The 22,283-nt window shown below is 42.4% G+C and overlaps 1 protein-coding gene across 18 annotated transcripts in view; it reads right to left on the bottom strand.

The window, feature by feature from the left end:
* The window catches only part of MAP2K4 (mitogen-activated protein kinase kinase 4), a 169,702-nt gene that overhangs the window by 74,985 nt on the left and 72,434 nt on the right, over window positions 1–22,283 (bottom strand). For 10 of the 18 annotated variants that reach the window (XR_012154740.1, XM_073310261.1, XM_073310266.1 and 7 more), the window contains 2 exons: window positions 16,332–16,364; window positions 12,244–12,346 (listed from right to left, as the gene is read on the bottom strand). Coding sequence is in view for 17 of the 18 variants with exons in the window: in XM_073310261.1 (XP_073166362.1) it covers window positions 12,244–12,346; window positions 16,332–16,364 (136 nt within the window). In the remaining variant the exon portion in view is untranslated. Of the gene's footprint in view, window positions 1–12,243; window positions 12,347–12,563; window positions 14,326–16,331; window positions 16,365–22,283 lie in introns of those variants that run through there. The other 8 variants (XM_073310273.1, XM_073310265.1, XM_073310275.1 and 5 more) reach the window with 2 other exon arrangements.

The following is a 22,283-nucleotide window of genomic DNA, read 5'->3' on the forward strand; positions in this document are numbered from 1 at the left end:
GTCTACTGGCAGTCAGGGAAGGGCTAATCTTGGAATGGCAGAAGGTAACAGTAGTGTCACTGTGGTATTCTGGATGCACATCAGGCAAATGTGATTTCTGTTTTGACTAGAAATACACACTTGGTAGCAGAAAGGAAAGCAGCAGGTGTTATTTACATGGAAGTTCTCTCTTAGAGCAAAATGTGTTCGCATGATAAAAGATTCACATAGCAGAAGAGGGGCCAAGGGGTGGGAGGTTGAGCTTCTCTGCTAGGCCTGCTGTTACAGCACTGTTTAATGGATTTCTTTTTTTAAGAAAGTAATGTATCTGACCAGTTTCACTATTTGCGCTAACTACAACCCATGAATTACTGTATGTATGATTAATATAATTTTTTCACTGTTCTCCCACAGTTTTTTTTATGGAGATATGCAAAAGCTAATGAAGTCAATGGGAGCAGAGATAGGCTAATGCTAAGTGCTTTTACAAAGCCTGCCCTGTGTGCTTTTGCTAGCACATCGCCTTCACTGTTGTCCCATCCCATATGGTCATTTCCTCCATTCATGCAGGTCTTTCACACAGCAAGAGATGAACACAATTTTTTAAAAAAAATCAGTAAACAGTGCTTGTATTATCACAAAAACAGGTAGGAGAGACATGGACTGATGAAGAACCTAAAATTATTTGTAACTCATTTTTTAGTAAGTGTCAAGTTGGGGGTGTCCCTTTAAGAATCATGATAGAATGCGAAAAGCAAAAGTGTATTTTCCTTTTAACTGTATCTATGGCGGGTTAGGAAAGAGCTTTAATTCTGAAAACCCGACAACCTAATAAAGTTAGAGGGTTGTGACTACTGATCTAACCAGACTGTGTGCACAGAGGCAAACAGAGGTACAGCAAGCAGATACATATTTTTAAAACTGCTTTAATAACACAAAAGTTTCAGTCCTTCTAAAGTCTTAAATTACCTTCAAATAAAATGCAAAGAGGTATCTCACATATGATGCACCAAGCATTCTATCTTTCAAAGTCCTTATGTGCGAGGCCAAGGTTTCCCTAACCATCCTGTCATCCAAGAGGGCTTATAGAAGGAACAGGCATTTCTCAGATAATCTCTATCATTATATTACACACACTGTGACAATAGAATATCTCTCATTCAATCCCATTTTCAGGCACAAGTCATATTGAAAGCCATATTATTAGATAAGAGGAAAAAGTAAGCCACCCAGAGAGAAAGCAGGCACTGAAAGGGGTATTTTTTTGGAAATTTGCCTCTAGAGAGACTTCTAAAAGAAGCATCACATGCCCAACTGTGGGCCATTTCAAGTAGTTCTGATGAAGGGGAGGATGCACAGAAACAATTTCACCTCTCTCTGCCCTCTTTCTTCTCACCATGTACTCCAACCATATTTATGCTGTTGGCCTACACACTCACACTGAATTCCCTTTGGAAATCTTCTGTCTAGCTCATCTATTCCAGGATTTCCCCATCAATGTAGTATTTAAATGCTCAATTTCTGTACACACACTGCATATATAGAGCATTATTTTACACAAAGGAAGCAGTAATATTTAAACAACCTGCATGCCTCATGAGAACTCTCTTAGACATACCCAAGGCCGTCATTAATCTATTGGAATGGGAAAATATATTATGCCAATATTTTAAAACGGTAAAAGGGGTGACCTGGTTAATTACAGGCCTGTCAGTCTGACAGCAATCCCAGGCAATATAAAGAACACAACCAGCTTCTACTTTTCCAGTCTCCCACATACTTAATTGCCCTAACTTGTAATTCACTGCAGCTAAATCACACAGAGGTAATGAGATTCAACAGATAGACTTTGCTCCACATCTGATGGACCTCCTTGATTCTTACAGCAAGTAAGGAAATTATCATTCTCCATGACTCACTGACTGCTCAGTTCTTGATGCCCTTTCACCTTGCAGAAAAGCCAGAGGTCTCAATTCCTAGGACAGAACTGGCAATCAGTCTGACATTCCACAGCCCAAGGGCAGGCATTACTCTTTATGGTAATAATTGCTAATTCAAAGGTCCACCCTTGAATTATCCAGTGTGATGCAGGGTGGGCTCCTAACTACTGCAGAGGTGGCCAACTTTTCCAAACCAAAGTAATTAAAGTCAGGCTTCTATAGGCCAGTAGTTAGGGCATGAGCCTAGAATTCTGGAGATTTAGTTTCAAATCCTTTCTTTGCCACAGACTTCCTCTATGTCCTTAGAGGTCACTTAGTCCCTTCTGTAAAATGAGATAAATAGCATTTCCCTATCTGACAGGAGTTTGTGAGGATAAATACATTAAAAAGAGTATGAAGTACTCAGACACTAAGGTGATGGGAGCCAGATAGGTACCAGATATCATATCACGTTAGATTTAGGCACATATTCTATATGTTGAATATAAATGTCCACGTTTTCAGGAGTGCCGATCATCCACAAATCCCAGTGGAGTGAACGGAAGTTGCAGCTGAACATCTCACAAGTGATAGAACCTACTGGTATCAGAGAAGAAAGACCAGAAGTCCTGGCAACATAGTGCTTTGTGATACTTATATGCCAAAACCAGTGCAAAAGAAGAAAACAGTGCTCTCATATCACTATTGCTGCTGGAGCCATAGGGATTTCTGCAGCAATTCACTAAGGCGTGGCAGATACCAAAGAGCTGCTCAGCAGAGGGTGCAGAGACTTACAGTAAAAACAAATTGGAGAATAGGAAAATAAGTTAATCAGGGTGCAGAATAACTTAATAAATACAAAGCTATCAAACAACCTCTCTCCCCCGCCATTCCTACCTACCTACAAATAACATTAGTGCAGCATCTCTGCACTATAAGACTGCCATGTTAGAGAGAATCCTAAAACAGTAGGAGAAACGAAAACAGCAGCTAGAAACAGCTTCAGGTAGCACCTGCAATCCAGACTCCAAAGATGATCTCAACAATATCTTCTTCAAAGAGGAGGTCCCCTTCACCAGGCCAAAGACACTAAACAAAGATGCTCTGCAAACCACACCAGCTCTTCACAATCTTCAGCCACAGAGATCTTTGGACAATTGAACTGTCTGTCACATTCTGAAGAGATGCAAATACCCAGACACAATCCAACAACTTATCAGGAAAGATCTTAGTGACGAAGAATGGAAAAGAAAGATCCTACTGACCTAAAAACTACTGTGAGTTCTGCTCACGCTATCAGGGAACAGAAAGGTATCGTATGACCTGTACAGACAAGCAACAGACCCAGAATTATTCACAGGCAATTTTTGGCAAACAATTTTGAACAAAGAAATTTAAGAAAATTTCACTTTTGTTCTTGGACAATTTCAAATAGAAAGAGATGAATGAAATTTGTCTAATAATTTACACATGAAGATTTATTCACCCAGATATAAGTATCTCACCTAAAAAGCAGCTGACAACCAGTTAATAAAAAGCCACGAAGAATACACAAGAAGCTATCTAAGAGCTTTGGGGCACTAGATTCACTCAATTCTGGCCCTAGCCACAATAGCCCTTTCCACCTTAGTAATAACATCCTTGGTACCTCCTTAAACTGAACAAAAGTGAAGGAAGATGCAGAGTCCCACTTGTAAGGGGATCTGAATTAGCTCATGAAGGATTCTGGCCTTAAACTCTGACTCTAATCTTGCATCGGTAGAGGAGGCTCACTGTACAACACGAGCCTATTGTTCCATTGGGCAGCCTCTTGGTGAGTCCTCTCAGCTCCCTCTGCACTGCCAGAAGCCTACATAAGGATGAACCAGTGCAAGGAAAAAATCAGAGACCAGATGCTCAGATTCTATGATGATGAGCAGCAGGTAAAACAGATTGACAGTCCAACAGGTACTTCAGAAGGCAGGCTCATGACTTTTACAAGAAGTCACTTAATCCTGACAGCTTTCCAAACTAGCTTGTAATGGTACATACTCAGACATCCTATTGACAGAGGTGCCACAGAAACGGACGGATTACACAGATAGCACACAAAGTGCTCATTGAGTCTATGCTCAAGAAAGAACACACTGAAGAATAGGTAACAAAGGCACAGTCCTTACATCTACTCACTTACTAGTACACAAGGATAAACTGTGCAGTGTGAACCTGGTACGAGAACACCAGTACACTGCAGGAATAATAACCCTTCCCAGAAAGCTTGTACCAAAACCTAAATCACTGCATTCAAAAGTATGCTACTAAATTTGTTCAATGAACTATTCAGTGCTAACTATTCTAATGAAAGCCAGGTGTACTGCAGACAGATGCTGTGTAATCATTCCATAAACCACCGCACCAGTCAAAGAATCCTTCCTGTATTAGTTCTATTTGTGTCTGTCTTCAGCAGGGAATGCTAGTCATACATTACTGTAGATCTTGTGTAATGTGTACCAGTAACCAACAAGAACTTGGATGAACTGACTACATTAATTTTACTTGTGACCTAAATCCCACTTAGATGCAGAAGTCCGAAGGTGAAAGGGGCCGCACTTTACCTTAAGGGTCCATTTATAAATAGTTTAGGAAGAGTGAATACTGGATTGTTATTACAGATTGTTACAGAGTGCAACAGATCTATAAATTGCTTATAATCATGGCTAATAACCATTTCTAACACCTTCCACCAATGTTTATAACCATCTGTAACACATACTACAAATGTCTGTAACATGTATATGTCTAGTAATCATTGATTAACCTTTTATAAACTATAAATGCAACCATAATAAAAAGTGTGACTATGAAAGGATTGTGTATTACCTCACGCACCTCATCCCTAAGTAAAGCACCTCATCCCTAATACTCACTTTTACTTTTTTGTCAGGCCCCCATCAAGGGCAGCCTCCCTATTCAAGACAGCACTTCAGGATGTGCTTAAATCCTATTGACTTCAGTGGAACATAAGCACATGCTTAAAGTTAAGTACATGCTTAAGTGGCATAGACTTATGCAAGTGTTTAAGTGAACATAAGAATGATCCTACTGGGTCACACCAAAGGTCCATCTAGCTCAGTATCCTGTCGTCCGACAGTGGCCAGTGCCAGGTGCCCCAGAGGGAATGAACAGAACAGGTAATTATCAAGTTATCCATCCTCGGTCGCTCATTCCCAGCTTCTAGCAAACAGAGGCTAGGGACACCATTCTTGCCCATCCTAGCTAATAGCCATTGATGGACCTATTCTCCATGAATTTATCTAGTTAGTTTTTGAACTCTGTTATAGTCTTGGCCTTCACAGCATCCTCTGGCGAGGAGTTCCACAGGTTGACTGTCCTTTGTGTGAATAAATACTTCCTTTTATTTGTTGTAAACCTGCTGCCTATTAATTTCATTTGGTGACCCCTAGTTCTTGTGTTATGAGAAGTAGTAAACAACAGTTCCTTATCTACTTTCTCTACACCAGTCATGATTTTATAGACCTCAATCATATCTCTCCTTAGCCGTCTCTTTTCCAAGCTGAAAAGTCCCAGTCTTATTAATCTCTCCTCATATGGAAGCTGTTCCATATCCCTAATCATTTTTGTTGCCCTTTTCTGAACCTCATTCTCTTTGCTTTTTTGACTGCCGCTGCACATCGAGTGGATGTTTTCAGAGAACTATCCACAATGACTCCACGATCTCTTTCTTGAGTGGTAACAGCTAATTTAGACCCCATCATTTTATATGTATAGTGCATTCCTGAATCAGGGCCTTGGCTATCTACATAGCATTTAGATGAATTATACTGTCTTTCTTAAACAAGAATTTTTGTTTCCAAGAGGCACAATAATTAAATAAGAAACTGCACAGACCTTGCACCCTGAATAATGTAAATACTATGAATTTTGTTTTTCATCAACATAAATCACTTGAACAGATACAGTATTTTGAAAGTTCATCAAAACAATTACATATTATGGTATTTCTCTGCCTTTGCGTTATATTATCATGATAACAGTGCTAAGTACTGTACAGCTATGCAGGAAAAAAGCATCATACTATGCCAGAATATCCATACTAAACTCATTAAATAGACACAGTAATCGTGGCCACAGTTGGGGCTAAACAAACTGTCCATTCTTTTTAGGCTTCATTAAGTGGTAAGGCTTATGATTAAGCCTACAATTTAGTCATGGGTATTTTTAGTAAAAGTCATGGACAGGTCATGGGCAATAAACAAAAATTCACAGCCTGTGACCTGTCCATGACTTATACTATAAATACCTCTGACTAAATTTGGGGGTGGGGGGGCACTGCTGGGGGGAGAACACAGGGGGAGGGGAGGCTGCTGAGGATCAGGGCCAGGGCCAGCGGCACCAACTGCCGGTCGCCGACAGCAGCTGTTCTGGCCGCCCCAGGACCGCTGCTGGGGGCTGCAGACAGTGGCTGCACCGGCTGCCCCTGGGGCCAGCCGCACCAACTGCTGCTCAGGCAGTCCCCAGGGCCAGCTGCCTGGGGCTGCCTGAGCAGCAGCCAGCACGACTAGCCCCAATGTCGCTCCAGCAGCGGCCAGTATGGCTGGCCTCGGGGCCATCTAAGCAGGTGGCCCTGGTATCAGCTACACTGGCTGCTGCAGAAGTCACAGAGGTTGTGGAAAGTCACAGAATCTGTGACTTCCACGACCTGCGTGACAGACACGGAGCCCTACTCATGATCCAGTAGCCATGTACAGTAGTAAGAACTAGAATCCATCTTCACTCTAAAATCCTCCACTCTAATCCCTTCCATTAGAACAGCAGTCACAAACCGGTCCATCGCGATCGACTCATTGATCCTAGACACTCTCCCAGTCAATTGTGATCTCCGGTTGCTAAAATTCCGGCGGTGTAGCGGGGCTGCCATGAAGGCAGGCTCCCTGCCTGTTCCAGCCCCACGCCGCTCCCAGAAACAGCCAGCACGCCCCTGTGGCCAGGGGGGCAAGGGTCTCCGCGTGCTGCTCCTGCCTGCAAGCACCGACCCCGCAGCTCCAATTGGCCGGGAATGGGGAACTGTGGCCATTGGTAACTGCGGGGAGGGTGCCTGCAGAGAGGGGCAGTGCATGGAGCCACATGTCCCCAGCCCCACCTAGGGGCTGCAGGGATGCATTGGCCCCTTCCGGGAGCAGCATGGGGCTGGGGCAGGCAGGGAGCCTACCTTAGCCCCACTGCGTCACTGACCAGGAGCCACCCAAGGTAAGTGCTGCCTGGCAAGAGTCTGCACCCCAACCCCCTGCCCCAGCCCTGAGCCCCCTCCTGGAGCCAGCACCCTGAACCCCCTCCTGCACCCTGAATCCCCTCCTCAACCCCAAACCCCTGCTCCAGCCCTGAGCCACCTCCCAGAGCCAGCACCCCATTCCCTTTCCTGCACCCTGAACCCCCTCCTGCACCCCAAGCACCTGCCCCAGCCCAGAGCCCCCTCCCAGAGCCAGCACCCCAAACCCCATCCTTCACCCCAACACTCTGCCCCAGCCCAGAGCCCCCTCCTGCACCAAAACTCCCTCACAGAGCTTGCTCCCCTCACCCCCTTCTGCACCCAAACATTCTGCCCCAGCCCAGAGCTCCCTCTGTACACCAGCTCCCTCCCGGAGCCTGCACACCGCAACTCCTCCTGCACCCCAACACTCTGCCCAGCCCGGAGCCCCCTCCTGCACCCAAACTCCCTCACAGAGCTTGCATCCATCACCCCCTTCTGCACCCCAACACTCTGCCCCAGCCCAGAGCTCCCTCCTGCACCCAAACTCCTTCCCAGGGCTTGCACCCCTCACCCCCTCCTGCACCCCAACCCCCTGCCCCAGGCTCAGCCCGGAACCCCCTCCCACACTCCGAACCCCTCACCCCCAGCCCAGAGCCCACACCCCCTCCCGAACCCCAACCCCCTGCCCCAACCCAGTGAAAATGAGTAAGGGTGGGGGAGAGCGAGCAATAGAGGGAGGAGGCAGAGCTTTGGGGAAGGGGCAGGGCAGATCCTGCGTTGAACTTAAATTCAAAAAGTGATCTTCTGCGTAAAAAGGTTAGAGACTACTGTATTAGATGCTTCACATTGACATCCTCCAGTCTGGACCTTCCCATAAAGCAGCCACACCAATGTCATCCAGAACAAGGGCAATTAACTTGATTTCTCAGAAGCACCCAAGCCTCACAGCCACGGGTCCTTTATTCAGAGGAAGAAAGTTTTTAAAAACAAAATCCACAGTATGAATTGTCCATGGGAGATTAACCCAACAAACACAAAGATACTTCAAAAAGTAACCTCCAATTGCATCCAGCTACTCAATAGGAGCCTGATATTTCAGATGCGCTGCACCCTCTGCCCTCAAGTTAAAATCCAGGTTCTGTCAGACCAAGTAAGGTTCAGAGGTGAAGACTTCTCCCCTCCCTCTGGTGACTACAATAAGGTGGTGTTGCCTTCTGGGATCATGGAGGAGTGGGTGTTCAGGGAGCCAAGTTGCAGACTGGTTAAGGCTTTGTTTTGAAATACATCCCAGTTTATAATCTCAGTCCAAGTCACTCTGAGTCAGGCTTTTATTTAAAGGTGAGTCTAACTCCCGCCCAGATCTTAACAGATTTACCCCAAATTTAGAAAATGTTGAGGGTGAAATCATAGCCCCGCTGAAGTCAATGAAAGTTTTGCCACTGACACAAATGGATGTTACCCTCCATTTTCTGCACTGAGCAGGTGCACAGGGTATTTAGTTAATCAACATCCTCTTCTTTCAACTTTCCGGTCCCTTGTAATGGAGCATAACTCCCGCAGAGATACACTGACTGACTGCTCCAATGGGCTGGGAGATGAGTGTGTGTGATTCCTCTATCACCACACATAGAGTCTTGGGGTTAGGCTCCTAAATGCCTACAGCCCATATTTTTAAAGGTAGTTAGGCACCTAAATACCTCTAAAAATCTGACGTAAGGTCACTTTTGAAAATTTTACCCCAGGTCACATACTAAAACTGCCCCAAAAAACTTACTTTCAAAAAATTGAGATGTTTATTTACTATTAAAGGAAATGATTGGCTAATCACAGTGAACTGAGCCAGGCACAACACAGCTGTCACTATGGAAGCTTCCCTGTGTACCTCAAATCTCTACTTGAAGCACTTCCAGCTGGTTTAGTGCTGATCTTTCCCCTCCCTCTGGCATCATTTAGCCAATGCACATGGCTACTGCTCTGCCTCAGAATCACAGAAGCTAAAACTCTGCTCCTAACTCGAGGTTATCTCGGATTCTATTTTTTCACACTGGTCTCCATTTTTTTCAACAAGTAAGATGACAAGAAGAGCTCACAGATGGAGAGTGGGGGGGAGGGGGGCTAATCTCTGCCCACTGGCAGGAGTAGGAGGGCCACACCTAGGCTGCATAATAAATGGGCTGGGTTGCAGCCATCCTCATATTTAGTAGAGCTATGGCCCACAAAGACTTTAAAAGCCAACAGGCAGCTCTGTCAGATCATTTGGCTCAATATGGAGAGCACTGCTTGTTGAGAACTGTGGTCTTTGGATGGTTCTCCTCTGCATGAAATATAAGGTGACTTCAGGCTACACTGTGAAATTCTGAAGGACACATATGGCCTGTGGAATATACTTTGGTCACCTCTTCTGTAGTGGCGTCTTTGTTTCAGTAGCAGAATTTATACGGACACTTCCTCCTTCCTGTCAAAGGCCTCAGCAGAACAGAAAACCCCATTCATTATCCATCTCTCCATTTGCATAATAAGAAACCACAATTTCTTACCTGAAAATCCACCAATCCAGCCTGATCAGTTCCCCGATCACAACCTGTCAATCAAGCAGAACACAACTAATAGGCAATTACATTTTGTGGCACCTGTTGGTCACTACTAACCGCTTCCTCTCAGCTTCCCATAAGTTATTTCCAGAGCTCAGAGAAGAAAAAGGTAAAAGAATAATTTGACAATACCAAATTCTGCCCTTTTGGAGGCAGATACAATGGGACAGCCTCCGGATTGGTGGATCCAAGTCACAGAAACCTAAATTTCATGTGAGAAATTAACCTCTCTGTATCTTCAGATCCACCCATCTGGACCAACGGGATGCATACAGCAAAACCCATCAAGACGGGGAGGTCAGCATTACTTTGCTGAGCCAGCACTGACACATGAAACCAAAAAGCCCAACACCACTCAATCCACAAGGCTTGTAGAAGAAGCAGCAACATAATAAATAGAAAACAACCTCAGTCAGAATGGCCCTTGAAAAATGGGAGCCAGATGGTCTGAAATATCCAATCCAAATCAATCATCCAGCAATCTTTCTCATCAAAAGAGAGAAAAACAGTTCCAACCCATCTCAGGGACTGGAGAGGCCTCTCCACAGAGGGAAAAGCGCATTTGCAGTCACATGCTGGAGCCCCCATCAGTGTCTAGAGGAGCACGGACCTCTGGAACTGGGCAAGGAGTACAAGCAAAAGACAAGAGTGTTGTCTTTGAAAAACAGAACCCAGAAAGGACAACCATAAAGAGCACAAGGATAAAAAAAGATGTTCTCTCAGCTTGTCCAGGCCACCCACAGCAAGAAACAATCCTGAAACACAATTCGTGATAAGGCAGGTCACACACCTCTCTGAGTCTATAAAAATGAGCTAATCCACCCTTCAAACAGAAAAAGCAGACACCATCTTAGCAGACACACATCGTACCATCTTTACCTTCTGTTAGTTTAACACTGTATCTAACCCAGAACAAGCCCAAATTCACTGTGCTCCAGAGAACCAATTATCCTAGCGAACATCCTGGTCTCCAGCCCCCTTCACAACTGCAATGCCCACATCACCAGAGTAGTACCTACTAAAGAGCAATGTGACCGGAGTCACTTGCATAAATATGGAACTTAAGATGTCACGGCTTCAGGCAGAAGATTCTTCCATACTTGACAGGAACCACTATTTCCCAGATAGACTCCAAGACAGAGACCACTGGAAATAGGTACACTGTGAAGGCAAGTCACTAGAGATGACCCACTAGGGGAGACTGAATACTTTATGAAGCAGGGTGGAGAGAGAGGCCTGAAAAAAGGAAAGGCTCCAAGGTAACCTCCTGTGAAAAATCATCAGATATAAAGAGACTGACTAACTGGAAAATTCTGGAATCCTCCAGCCAATGACACAATCTGTTTGTGCTTAAAAGGGGAGAGAGAGAATGGCCCCTAAGTGTAGGGCATTTTAAGGAAAAGAGAGCTGGAAACCTCTATCCTGGTTCTGGGAGGATGATGTCCCTGAGATCTGCTGAAGTGCTCACAGGAAGTTTCTATATTTTTCACCTACCAGCACTGGCTACTTGGGTATCAGAAATATTTTCCTAACTCAGCTGAAACTTGCTCAAAAAGCTCCAAAACAGAGGGAGCTACCAGAGACAGGAACAAATCTCAGGGAATATATTCTGGAGAAGTAGAAGGCACTGAGCTAAAGGGAGGGTGCAGCAACATGCAAAGCAGAAGCATATTAAAAACAAAAACACCACCAAAGAGTCCAGGAGCACCACAGACAGCTGGGGAAACTTCAGGGACAATCTCTGAGACTCGCCTTTGGCAAAACTCTTGATATCTGGTAAAGAAACCTGAAGAGGAAAAATTAGGGACATCTTTGCACACTAGCTGAGCTCTGCCACACTTACAGGTTGTGGGTGGGTCACCCATCAATCCAGATTGGTGGATCTGAGGATACAAAGCTAATATTTTCTGTGACATTTTATCATGTCTAATGTCAGAAGCAGTTCTGTTCTCCACTTACATTCAACTTTTACATAAAGCTATCCCTGACTATCTTGCTTGGAAATTCAGTGAGATCTAGTCACTAAGTAATTCCCCAAGATATGGATTTTGGTAAAATTACATTCTTCAGTCTACTACTTTTCATTTTAGCGCTACATGGTGTATCACATTTATATGTCTTTCACAAGTAAACATAGGAACAAGAACTTGTCTTTAATGAAAAGCAATAAGCACTAAATAGAGAGACAGGAAAATGACAGTGAACAGAACTGGAAATTAGGTATAGGCACAATCTGCGTGTGTATCAGCTATAATTTAAGTGACAGCTCTCTGTCCAACCCTGAAAGGCAGTAGCCCCAATTTAAGACAGGAAGAGTCCTAGCTTATCCTTTTTCAAATTTATTAAAAATCATTAAAACAAACCCTTTTACACTGATTCAAACTAGCATTTCTTTGAACAGTCTATAATATAACTGAAGCAATGAAACTACCTTTAAATTAACATTACATGTCAGAAGAATAATTTCAGAATTGTTTCATCAGTGGAGCCTTGATTTTATACTCACATGTGAGGATTTTGGAAAGGAACTCCAGACGTATTGAGAGTAAATCTTGCTGTGGATTTGAAAGGTGGATTTGCAAAATTCAACTTCAATGCTTTGCGTTTACCTGGGAGAAATAAACAGAAAGTAAAATTGTTGTGGGCAATAAAATATCCTGTTCTGCAAGCATCTGGAATTAACCAGAACAAAAAAAAAAAAAAAATCCCAAAAACGTAAAATATAAGAAAAGGGAAATGTATTTCACATTAGCATGACCACACAATGCTAGTGGCAAGAAAAGAGGAATGGAATCAGATTTCACTCCCTAACTCTCCCCAACTCACTATATGACTTTGGGTACATCACTTTGCCTCTCTGCACCTTCACTTTTCCCCATCACTTGGCCGCTCTGCACCTGCGTTTTTCTGCATCTGTAAAATGCACATCACAAAACTCTCATTTCACAGGAGTGTTGAGATGTCCAGTAACATTTGTAAAGCACTTGAGATCTGTGAATGAAAGAATCTATAAAAGTAGTACAACTATAGTTCTTCCTTATACATGCTGATATGTACTCTCCAGCAACTTCCAGACAAAAAACAATGCTAAAATGGAGTTAAGGCTGACAGTACCACATCACAAAGGGCCAGCTTCCTCCACGTCATAATTGACTTCCTCCACAAACTCCACAGTATTAACTTGCTCCCTCAGAACACTGTCCTCATCATCAGGGATGTCACTTCCCTATACAACAACAACTCTCAGAATGACAGCATACCTGCCTGCCTCAAATATTTACAAGACAATGGAGAACACTCAGATATCCACACCAACACACATTGCCAAATTCATCCATTTCAGCTTCACCAACAGCAACTTTCCATTCAACAACACTTTATCCAAACCATGGGAGCAGCCAGGGATACTAGGACTGCTCCCCAATATGCCAACCTCTTCATGGGCCACCTTGAAGAAGAATTTCAAGACAAATGCACCACAAAACCAATGATATACCTGAGATACACTGATAATATTTTCATCCTCTGGACCAACAGCTTAAACTCCCTCATGGATTTCCACCACAGTTTAAAACAATCACCACCCCATCCATTAAACTCTCTGTGGAACACTCCCACACTAGCATCAGCTTCCTGGACACCACATTCAGCTTCAGCAATGGAACCCTACAGACAACCATATACAAGAAACCCACGGCTCACCACACCTACCTTCACAGATCCAGTAACCACTCCAAACACACTAAGAAATCTGTTATGTCTACAGCCAGGCTCTCAGATACCACAGAATATGCTATGAGGAGAAAGTCCAAGATCTACACCTTAACACACTTAAAACTGCCTTCACCAAACAAGGACACTCCACCAGAGAAGTAGATCTCATCATGGAATGGGCCACCCAAATATTGTAAGAGGGCCTGCTTCAATACAGAAATAATATCCCCTCTGACCACACACCCCTAGTTGTCACCTGCTACCCCACACAGGAAACCATACGGGGTATCATCAAACAACAACAACCCATACTTGATGGGGACCCCGTCCTGAAAGAAATATTTTCTGAACTCCCATTTCTGACCTTCAAACAACCCCTCCCCGCCAACCTCTCCAAGCTCATCATCAGAAGCAAACTCCCCATAAAGCAGTACACACCAACTCAAAGCGACACTAGACCCTGCCAGAATAGATGCAAAACCTGCAGACGTATCTCCACTGCTCAAATGATCAACATCACCCACAAAACACCTTTCAAGATCCATGGATCCTATGCCTGCCTAGCACATGAGGTGTACCTTATGCAGTGCACTAGATGCCCCAATAACAACTACGTGGGTAAAACCAGAAAATCACAATGCTCTCAAATGAACTCACACAGGAAAATGATAAAAGACAAAAACACCCTATCACCTGTGGGCAAACACTTTTCACAAAGCAATCACTGATCTATCAGTCCTCATTCTCAAAGTAAACCGGCACAACATGTGCAAAAGATGAGCCTGGAAGCTTGAATTCATCATTCAGCTAGACACTAACAATCATGGACTGAACAGAGACACTGGATTTGTGATTTATTACAACGATCTGGAACCCACTAACCCCTCTCTTTGTCCTAAAAAGAAAAGGAGTACTTGTGGCACCTTAGAGACTAACCAATTTATTTGAGCATAAGCTTTCGTGCATCCAGTGAAGTGAGCTGTAGCTCACGAAAGCTTATGCTCAAATAAACTGGTTAGTCTCTAAGGTGCCACAAGTACTCCTTTTCTTTTTGCGAATACAGACTAACACAGCTGTTACTCTGAAACCTGTCTTTGTCCTATGACTGCAGAGGTGTTAACGGCCACTCTACTTTGAATAGTCTCTTACAATATGTGCTAACTACGATCTGTTCCACATTGCATTTAGCTGTGATGCTAGGAGGACCTTTCCCAGACATGCAGAAGAGCTGTGTCTGGAATGCTTGTCGCTCCCACCAACAGAAGATAGTCCAATAAAAGATATTATCTCAGCCACCTTGTCTCTCTATCCTGGGACTGACATGACTACAACTACACTACATAGTACCACATCAGTAATTTAAGAGCATAAAACATTACAGGGATGGTGTAATTATTCCAAACACAAGTATTACAGAGCCAGGACATTAAAATTAAAGGTTAAAGTTAAAAGAAATTCAACATGTTAGATTTCGAAATGTGCACTTAGGACACCCAAACAACCTTAACTCTTTCCTCCATTGACCCCATTCAACACCCATGCAATTACAATCATGCATTTTAGTGTTTGAGGTTTCAGATTAGATTAGCCAGATTTTTAAAGACATATTAGGTTGGTTTAAAAAAAAAATTCCTTCCCTCCTGGTGTGACTACAGGACAGAGATAAGGATTTCGGGTATCTTAACTGTGCATTCCCACACCTTAACATGCTTGGTTTCAGAGTAGCAGCCGTGTTAGTCTGTATTCGCAAAAAGAAAAGGAGTACTTTTGGCACCTTAGAGACTAACCAATTTATTTGAGCATAAGCTTTCGTGAGCTACAGCTCACTTATGCTTGGATTTCTTTTAAGTGCAACCTTAACTCTGACATTTCTGGCTCTGTAAGGCTTTGTTTTGGGATAGTTACCACATCTCCATAATGTTTTTACCCTTAGATTACTTATGTATACTTCTAACCTTAACCCCATTTTAATGAAGGGTTTGTCTGGAAATGTCTGGCTTTTTTTTCAAATTACTAAAGATGTCATGTATGAACTCCAAACAAGTAACTCAAAGGGAATGCTACCATGTGCAAGTGCTAATATTCTGAAGAGTTGTAGTATCAATCTGAAATCAATTTTCTATTTTAACTTTTAGGGACAAATTCACTGGGCAGATTCATAGAGTATATCAGTCAGTTAAACTGGATTTACAATAGTTTTGCATCTTCCGAGCAGTGGAAAGTGGGGCAGGGAGAAAGAATGGGGCTGTGCAGACAGGGAAGGGAGGGGAACATAGGCATGTGTGTAGGCCTGGGCAGGAGTAGGGCTGTTAGGGAAGGAGGCTGTATTAAGTAGCCTGTGACAGGGGAGATGACAGGGAGATGGGGGTGCCCAGTGTCTCTATGCTTGAAAAGCTCCTTCTCTGCTCTGGCCTCAACTCCCCTAATAGTGCTACCTCAATGCACAATGTGGCCTAGGGAGCAGTGCTGTGGGGAACCTAATAGTAAAAGATTTCTTTTTATGCAATCCTGAGTGCAATGAAGAAGTCAGACCAAGCAGAACCTAGAATGGATCTCATTCCCCAAGAAGATAAAGATATGTCTGTTTGTGTGAGCCTTCAGAAATCTTGCCACATTTGATGATAAAAAAATTACTAAATAGGACCTGCAGGTATATCCCCCTTTCTAATGCCCACTATTTTAAAACACCTCTCTATTCCAAACAACTGTCTAAAATGTTTCTTTTTGCTCTCAGAGAGTCTTTCATTCATATTCTTAATTTGTCCATATTCAAGGTAGCAAAATGAATAAATGGTTCCTCAGCACTGGATTCCAGTAATTTAATAACACCGCATTTCCAAATCTTTGCTCTTAATAAAAGACAGTCATTTTCACACTTACTTGATTCTGCTGAAAAAGTGTCCAAGTGGACGTCTGTAAATTAAGGCAGAGAATAATTTACACTGAGCTCACATAAACCCCAGTCTGTAATTCTCTCAAGGGGCTTGGCTGGAGTGTACTTTATTATATACAGTACTTGAGAAAGAATGTGTAAGGCATTAATTGCATAAACATTTAAAAATTTCTAGAAGCTTTATGATTTTTCATTAAGGGATGAGGAGCCTCTTATAAGGCAGCCGTCCTCAGTGAATACACAGGGTGACTTAGGGACAAAATAATATGAGGTTTGATATAAGTGACTTAATAAGGAAAGTCAGGAATGCTGATTTAAACACAAAACCCAATGTAGACTTTTAAACTGACATCTTCTTTGGGAGGGGATTGCTTCTTTCTAAAGAGGGCAAAACAGCACACCTAGGCTTTTACCTTATACTTTTTTCACACGTTAACATTTAACAAATAAACCTTCTGCTGTCACAAAAAACAAAGACATAGTGCAATCTCATCTGTGTGCTTTGAAAAGGGAGCAAGAAGCATCATGAGAGAAAGGGTGGCTCCAGAAGCTTCAGGTAGTTGTCCCTCACAGAGGTCAGGCAGTGAATACAAGGTGCCTCTCCTGGAGGCATGAGGCCTCTAAATTTGGGTCCACCTCTCTCTGTATTGTATTGAAGCTGTCCTAGGCAGGTGGTAATTTTCTGCATTGCTTGGACGGCGCTAACTTTCTTGATGCAACTTCTAGAGTTCCTTTACCATAGTTCAGAGGGCACCACCTAATATCCTGCATTATGAGGTATGTCTGTATTATCAACTTCAATTGACAGAGCCTAACTCAATGCAAACTAATCCACAGCAGTGCATCTACACTCATAATGCATTTATGTTTCAAACCAGAATAAGCTCTTCCAATATAAGTACTTTAATACTCATATAATTGCATCTGCAATAGCGGGGTTTAACTATGCCAGCATAATTAAACTGCAAAACTTGAGTGTAGAGACAAGGCCTGAGACTCTAACCCTGGTATACCCTAAGAACTTACATTGGCTTGTTCACACCCCTGAGAAACATAGCTGTACCAATCTAATTCTTGGTGTAGACCTAGTTACCGCCTCTTGGGGAGGTGGAGGTGGATTACCTACATCAGTGACTCTCAGCCTTTCCAGACTACTGCACCCCTTTCAGGAGTCTGATTTCTCTTGCGTACCCTCAAGTTTCACCTCACTTAAAAACTACTTGCTTACAAAATCAGACATAAAAATACAAAAGTGTCACAGCACACTATTACTGAAAAATTGCTTCCTTTCTAATTTTTACCATATAATTATAAAATAAATCCACTGGAATATAAATATTGTACTTACATTTCAGTGTATAGTATATAGAGCAGTATAAACATGTCATTGTCTGTATGAAATTTTCGTTTGTACTGACTTCACTAGTACTTTTTACGTGGCGTGTTGTAAAATTAGGCAAATAGCTAGATGAGCTGATGTACCCCCTGGAAGACATCTGCGTACCCCCAGGGGTACACGGGCCCCTTGCTGAGAACCACTGACCTACACTGATGGGAGAAGCCCTCCCATCAGCATAAGTAGTGTCTACACTGAAGTACTACAGCGGCAAACCTGCAGCAAAGCAGCTGTGCCGCTGTAGCATTTTAAATGTAGATACGCCCTAAGCTCTGACCAAGGACTCTCTCTGACTATGGCCATGCCAACACTACACAATTTTGCTGACCTAACTTATGTCGGCATAGAGCCACAGGAGGTATTACATAGCTTTTGTGCGTGTGCCTACTTTGCTCCTTGTGTCGTTGGTGCGCGTCCTCACCAAGAACAGTGCACCAGGGGTGAGTATCATACTGTGCAAATAGCCACCATCCAGAGCAGGCTGTTTTGGGAAGTTTTTGCAAATGCTGACGGGACAAAAACAAGTCATGCAGGGGTGACTGGGAGCATGGGGTCAACTTCCCAGAATGCAGTGTTCTCCATCCCATAAGGGTTCCCCCTCATTTGAAATAGTGTGTGCAATATGGGTCATTTCATCCCAAAAAGGATATTGCAGAATTCGAGCAGGTTCACAGAAGAGTGGCAAGAAAAATTAAGTGCTTGGAAAAATTCACATATGAAGAGAGACTGGAAAGACTGAGATTGCTTGCTTTAGAAAGAAGAGAAATAAGCAGGAACATTATAAAAATAGATAAAATAATAGATGGGCTAAAGACAGTCTATAGACTGAAATAGAGAACTTCTGTTTGCCCTGTGTCATAATGCAAGGACAAGGGACATTCAATGAAATTTGAAAGGTGGGAAAGTCAAAACTGATCAAAGGAAATATTTTTACACATACTGCATAATAAGATTGGAACTCATTGCCACAGCATGTCATTAAGGCCTAGAATTTAGCAATATTCAAAGAAGGATTGAACATTTACACAGATAACAAGGATTTCGTTGTTATAATAGTTAATGCTAACAAATTTTGGAAGGGATATAAACCCTCCTGCTTCAAGGTTTAAATCAACTCTACTGGGGATTAGGATGAGCATTTCATGATGGCAGACTACACCATAGCTGCCTACTGTGGGATTTCAGGTACTGGCCATTCTCGAGGACGGGATCAAGTCTGGCAATTGCCACAGGCTTATCCCCCTCTATAACTATAGGAGGGAACTGAGGTCTCCACAGAATCTCCATCAGTGTTATCTGCAGTTTAACCTGCCAAATAGACATACTTGATGTCACTCCATTGTCAAACTGACCTCATGGTTATAAAACTTTTTATGGCTAAACAGCTACAAGTTCTCCCTTTTAAAACATAACAGAGAATGTAGCCCCCATTCTCAGTAGCAGCTCCGGGGACCTGAGATGTTTAAAAGTCAATGTACGTATTACTAAAAACATCATCATACATTTTAAAACTTCCCCCCCTGCTCATTTATGCACATTAGGTCCCGCCCGATCCACTTTGTGTTAATTTTTGGCAGGTATTTACTGACAGTGATTATGTCACCCCTTAGTCATGATGCATAAATTCCTGTAAATGATGCATAAATTCAGCTCTTAAACTAGGTCCAATTTTCTATCAATTTTATCTTTAACAATTTTTATATGTCATGGAACTCTAAACTTCATGCATTATCCCAGATGTCCTTAGTGCTATACAGGAAGAACAATCCCTTCCCTAGTCCTACAACTTCCCTTTAAAGGCAATGGACTATATGATAGGATCTTTCCATTTCTAACTGCATAAACAATACATCTAAACAGAATACTTCTCCTTGTAAAGGCATTATCATATTATAGATGACATAAATGAATGTATTTACTCCGACCACACTCAGTATCCTCTTCTCTGCAGTTCTTTCTTACATTATCCTTTAAGTGTTTACTGGAAACCTGGAATCTTGATACCTAAACTTCCTCCCATTTTACATAAGGTGATAAGTAACAGTCCGCATGGATTTGTCAAAAATAAATCATGTCAAACCAACCTGAGAGCTTTCTTTGACAGGGGGAAGCAGCAGACGTGGTATATCTTTACTTTAGTAAAGCTTTTGATACTGTCTCGCATGACCTTCTCATAAACAAACTAGGAAAATACAACTTAGGTGGAGCTACTATAAGGTGGGTGCAAAACTGGTTGGAAAACCATTCCCAGAGACTAGTTATCAGTGATTCACAGTCATGCTGGAAGGGCATAAGGAGTGGGGTCCCGCAGGGATCAGTTCTGGGTCCGGTTCTGTTCAATACCTTCATCAATGATTTAGATAATGGCATACATAGTACACTTGTAAAGTTTGCGGACAATACCAAGCTGGGAGGGGTTGCAAGTGCTTTGGAGGATAGGATTAAAATTCAAAATGATCTGGACAAACTGGAGAAATGATCTGAAGTAAATAGGATGAAATTCAATAAGGACAAATACAAAGTACTCCATTTAGGAAGGAACAATCAGTTGCACACGTACAAAATGGGAAATGACTGCCTAGGAAGGAGTACTGCAGAAAGGGATCTGGGGATCATAGCGGACCACAAGCTAAATATGAGTCAACAGTGTAATGCTGTTGCAAAAAATGCAAATATCATTCTGGGATGTATTAGCAGGAGTGTTGTAAGCAAGACACAAGAAGTAATTCTTCTGCTCTACTCTGCTCTGATTAGGCCTCAATTGGAGTATTGTGTCCAGTTGTGGGCGCCACATTTCAGAAAGGATGTAGAGAAACTGGAGAGAGTCCGGAGAAGAGCAACAAAAATGAGTAAAGGTCTAGAAAACATGATCTATGAGGGAAGATTGAAAAAATTGGATTTGTTTAGTCTGGAAAAGAGACGACTGAGAGGGGACACGATAACAGTTTTCAGGTATGAAAAGGTTGTTACAAGGAGGAGGAAGAAAAATTGTTGTTCTTAATCTCTGAGGATAGGAGAAGAAGCAATTGGCTTAAATTGCAGCAAGGGAGGTTTAGGTTGGACATTAGGAAAAACTTAACTGTCAGAGTGGTTAAGCACTGGAATAAATTACCTAGGAAAATTGTGGAGTCTCCATCATTGGAGATTTTTAAGAGCATATTAGACAAACACCTGTCAGGGATGGTCTAGATAATACTTAGTCCTGCCATGAGTGCAGGGGATTGGACTAGATGGTCTCTCAAGGTCCCTTCCAGTTCCAGGATTCTATGATTCTGTGTGTCAGATTCTTCTTGCATTTATCCCAATTAAACTTGATTCTGTGTGTTCTATTTTAGTAACTTTCCAAGAGCCTACAGAACTTTAATTATTTTTCATAGTACTAGCTTTGCCCATTAGCTTTGGATTGTCTGTGAATTTGATTAGAACGACTCAGAACGAGAACAGAATGGCTTACTGCTGCCTCCCAGGTGCCAGGACAAAGGATTTGACAAGAAAAGCAAAGGATATCCTGAGCAATGCTAGGGATTTCCACTTACTATAGGTCACATGGAAACCAACAATACAAACAGGGGGTTACAGGATACAGCAGATAAAGATTTATTAAGACAACTGAAGACAATGCAGGTGGTCTTCTTAAGAGTCCTTCTGGTGCCAAGTGCAAGCAAAAAGAGAAGGCTGATACTAGAGACCAACCAATGCGTAAGTCAATTGTGAGGGAGGATTTCAGATGTGGAGATCACTAGGTTTCCTACTTGGGATAAGAGTCTTGTACATATGGGGTATCAATTCCACGGTTCAAAATCAGCAGGGTTTGTTACATGGGGTAAGTATAAAGGTCATAGATAGAAGCTTTCACTCAAAATTCTAGCATGCACTTCTCATCTGAGTAAGTCAGAGTCTGAAACAAAGTAAAACCAAGAGGAATATTAACAACAACCCTCTCTGTCTCTGGCAGTGGATCCGCCTGGCGCTACCCGCCGCAGTCCGGTTCAGTTCTCAGCCTTCTATTATTGTATGTTATTTTCTACCTTCAACCTTAACTCCCACATCCCCCAAGTGATAGGCGAGGAAAGTGTTGTGAGGATCAGTTCCAATGTCTATAAATATCTGTCCAGAACTTTACATTTTCTTAGTCTGTATTTATTATTAGTCCAGACAAAAATCTTCATTGGCTGGAAGATAAGATTGCTTGAACAATGAAGATATCACTGAAAACCAAAAGATATTAAATGAAAAATTAACAGTTGTATTACAAGCACATAACAACCTTAAACATTCTTCTACACTATGTATATAAAGAAATGGATAGCAATTATTCTGTAAGACATACAAATTAATTAACAAGAGGCAGCTTTAACTCCAATTTACAGTTTGTACTTTGGGGCTTGAAGTCAATGAAAAAACCCCTCTTGATATCGCAGAACCAGGCCCCTGCTGATGTACTGTTTAATCCATGAGTAACAATATGTAAAAATTTTTAAAACAATGTAGGAACACTATGTCAAATATATACTGTTGTATGAGTTGGGATTTTGTGTAATTT

This window comes from Lepidochelys kempii, chromosome 14 (genome assembly GCF_965140265.1).
Source record: "Lepidochelys kempii isolate rLepKem1 chromosome 14, rLepKem1.hap2, whole genome shotgun sequence".
Classification (NCBI taxonomy): Eukaryota; Metazoa; Chordata; order Testudines; family Cheloniidae; genus Lepidochelys; species Lepidochelys kempii.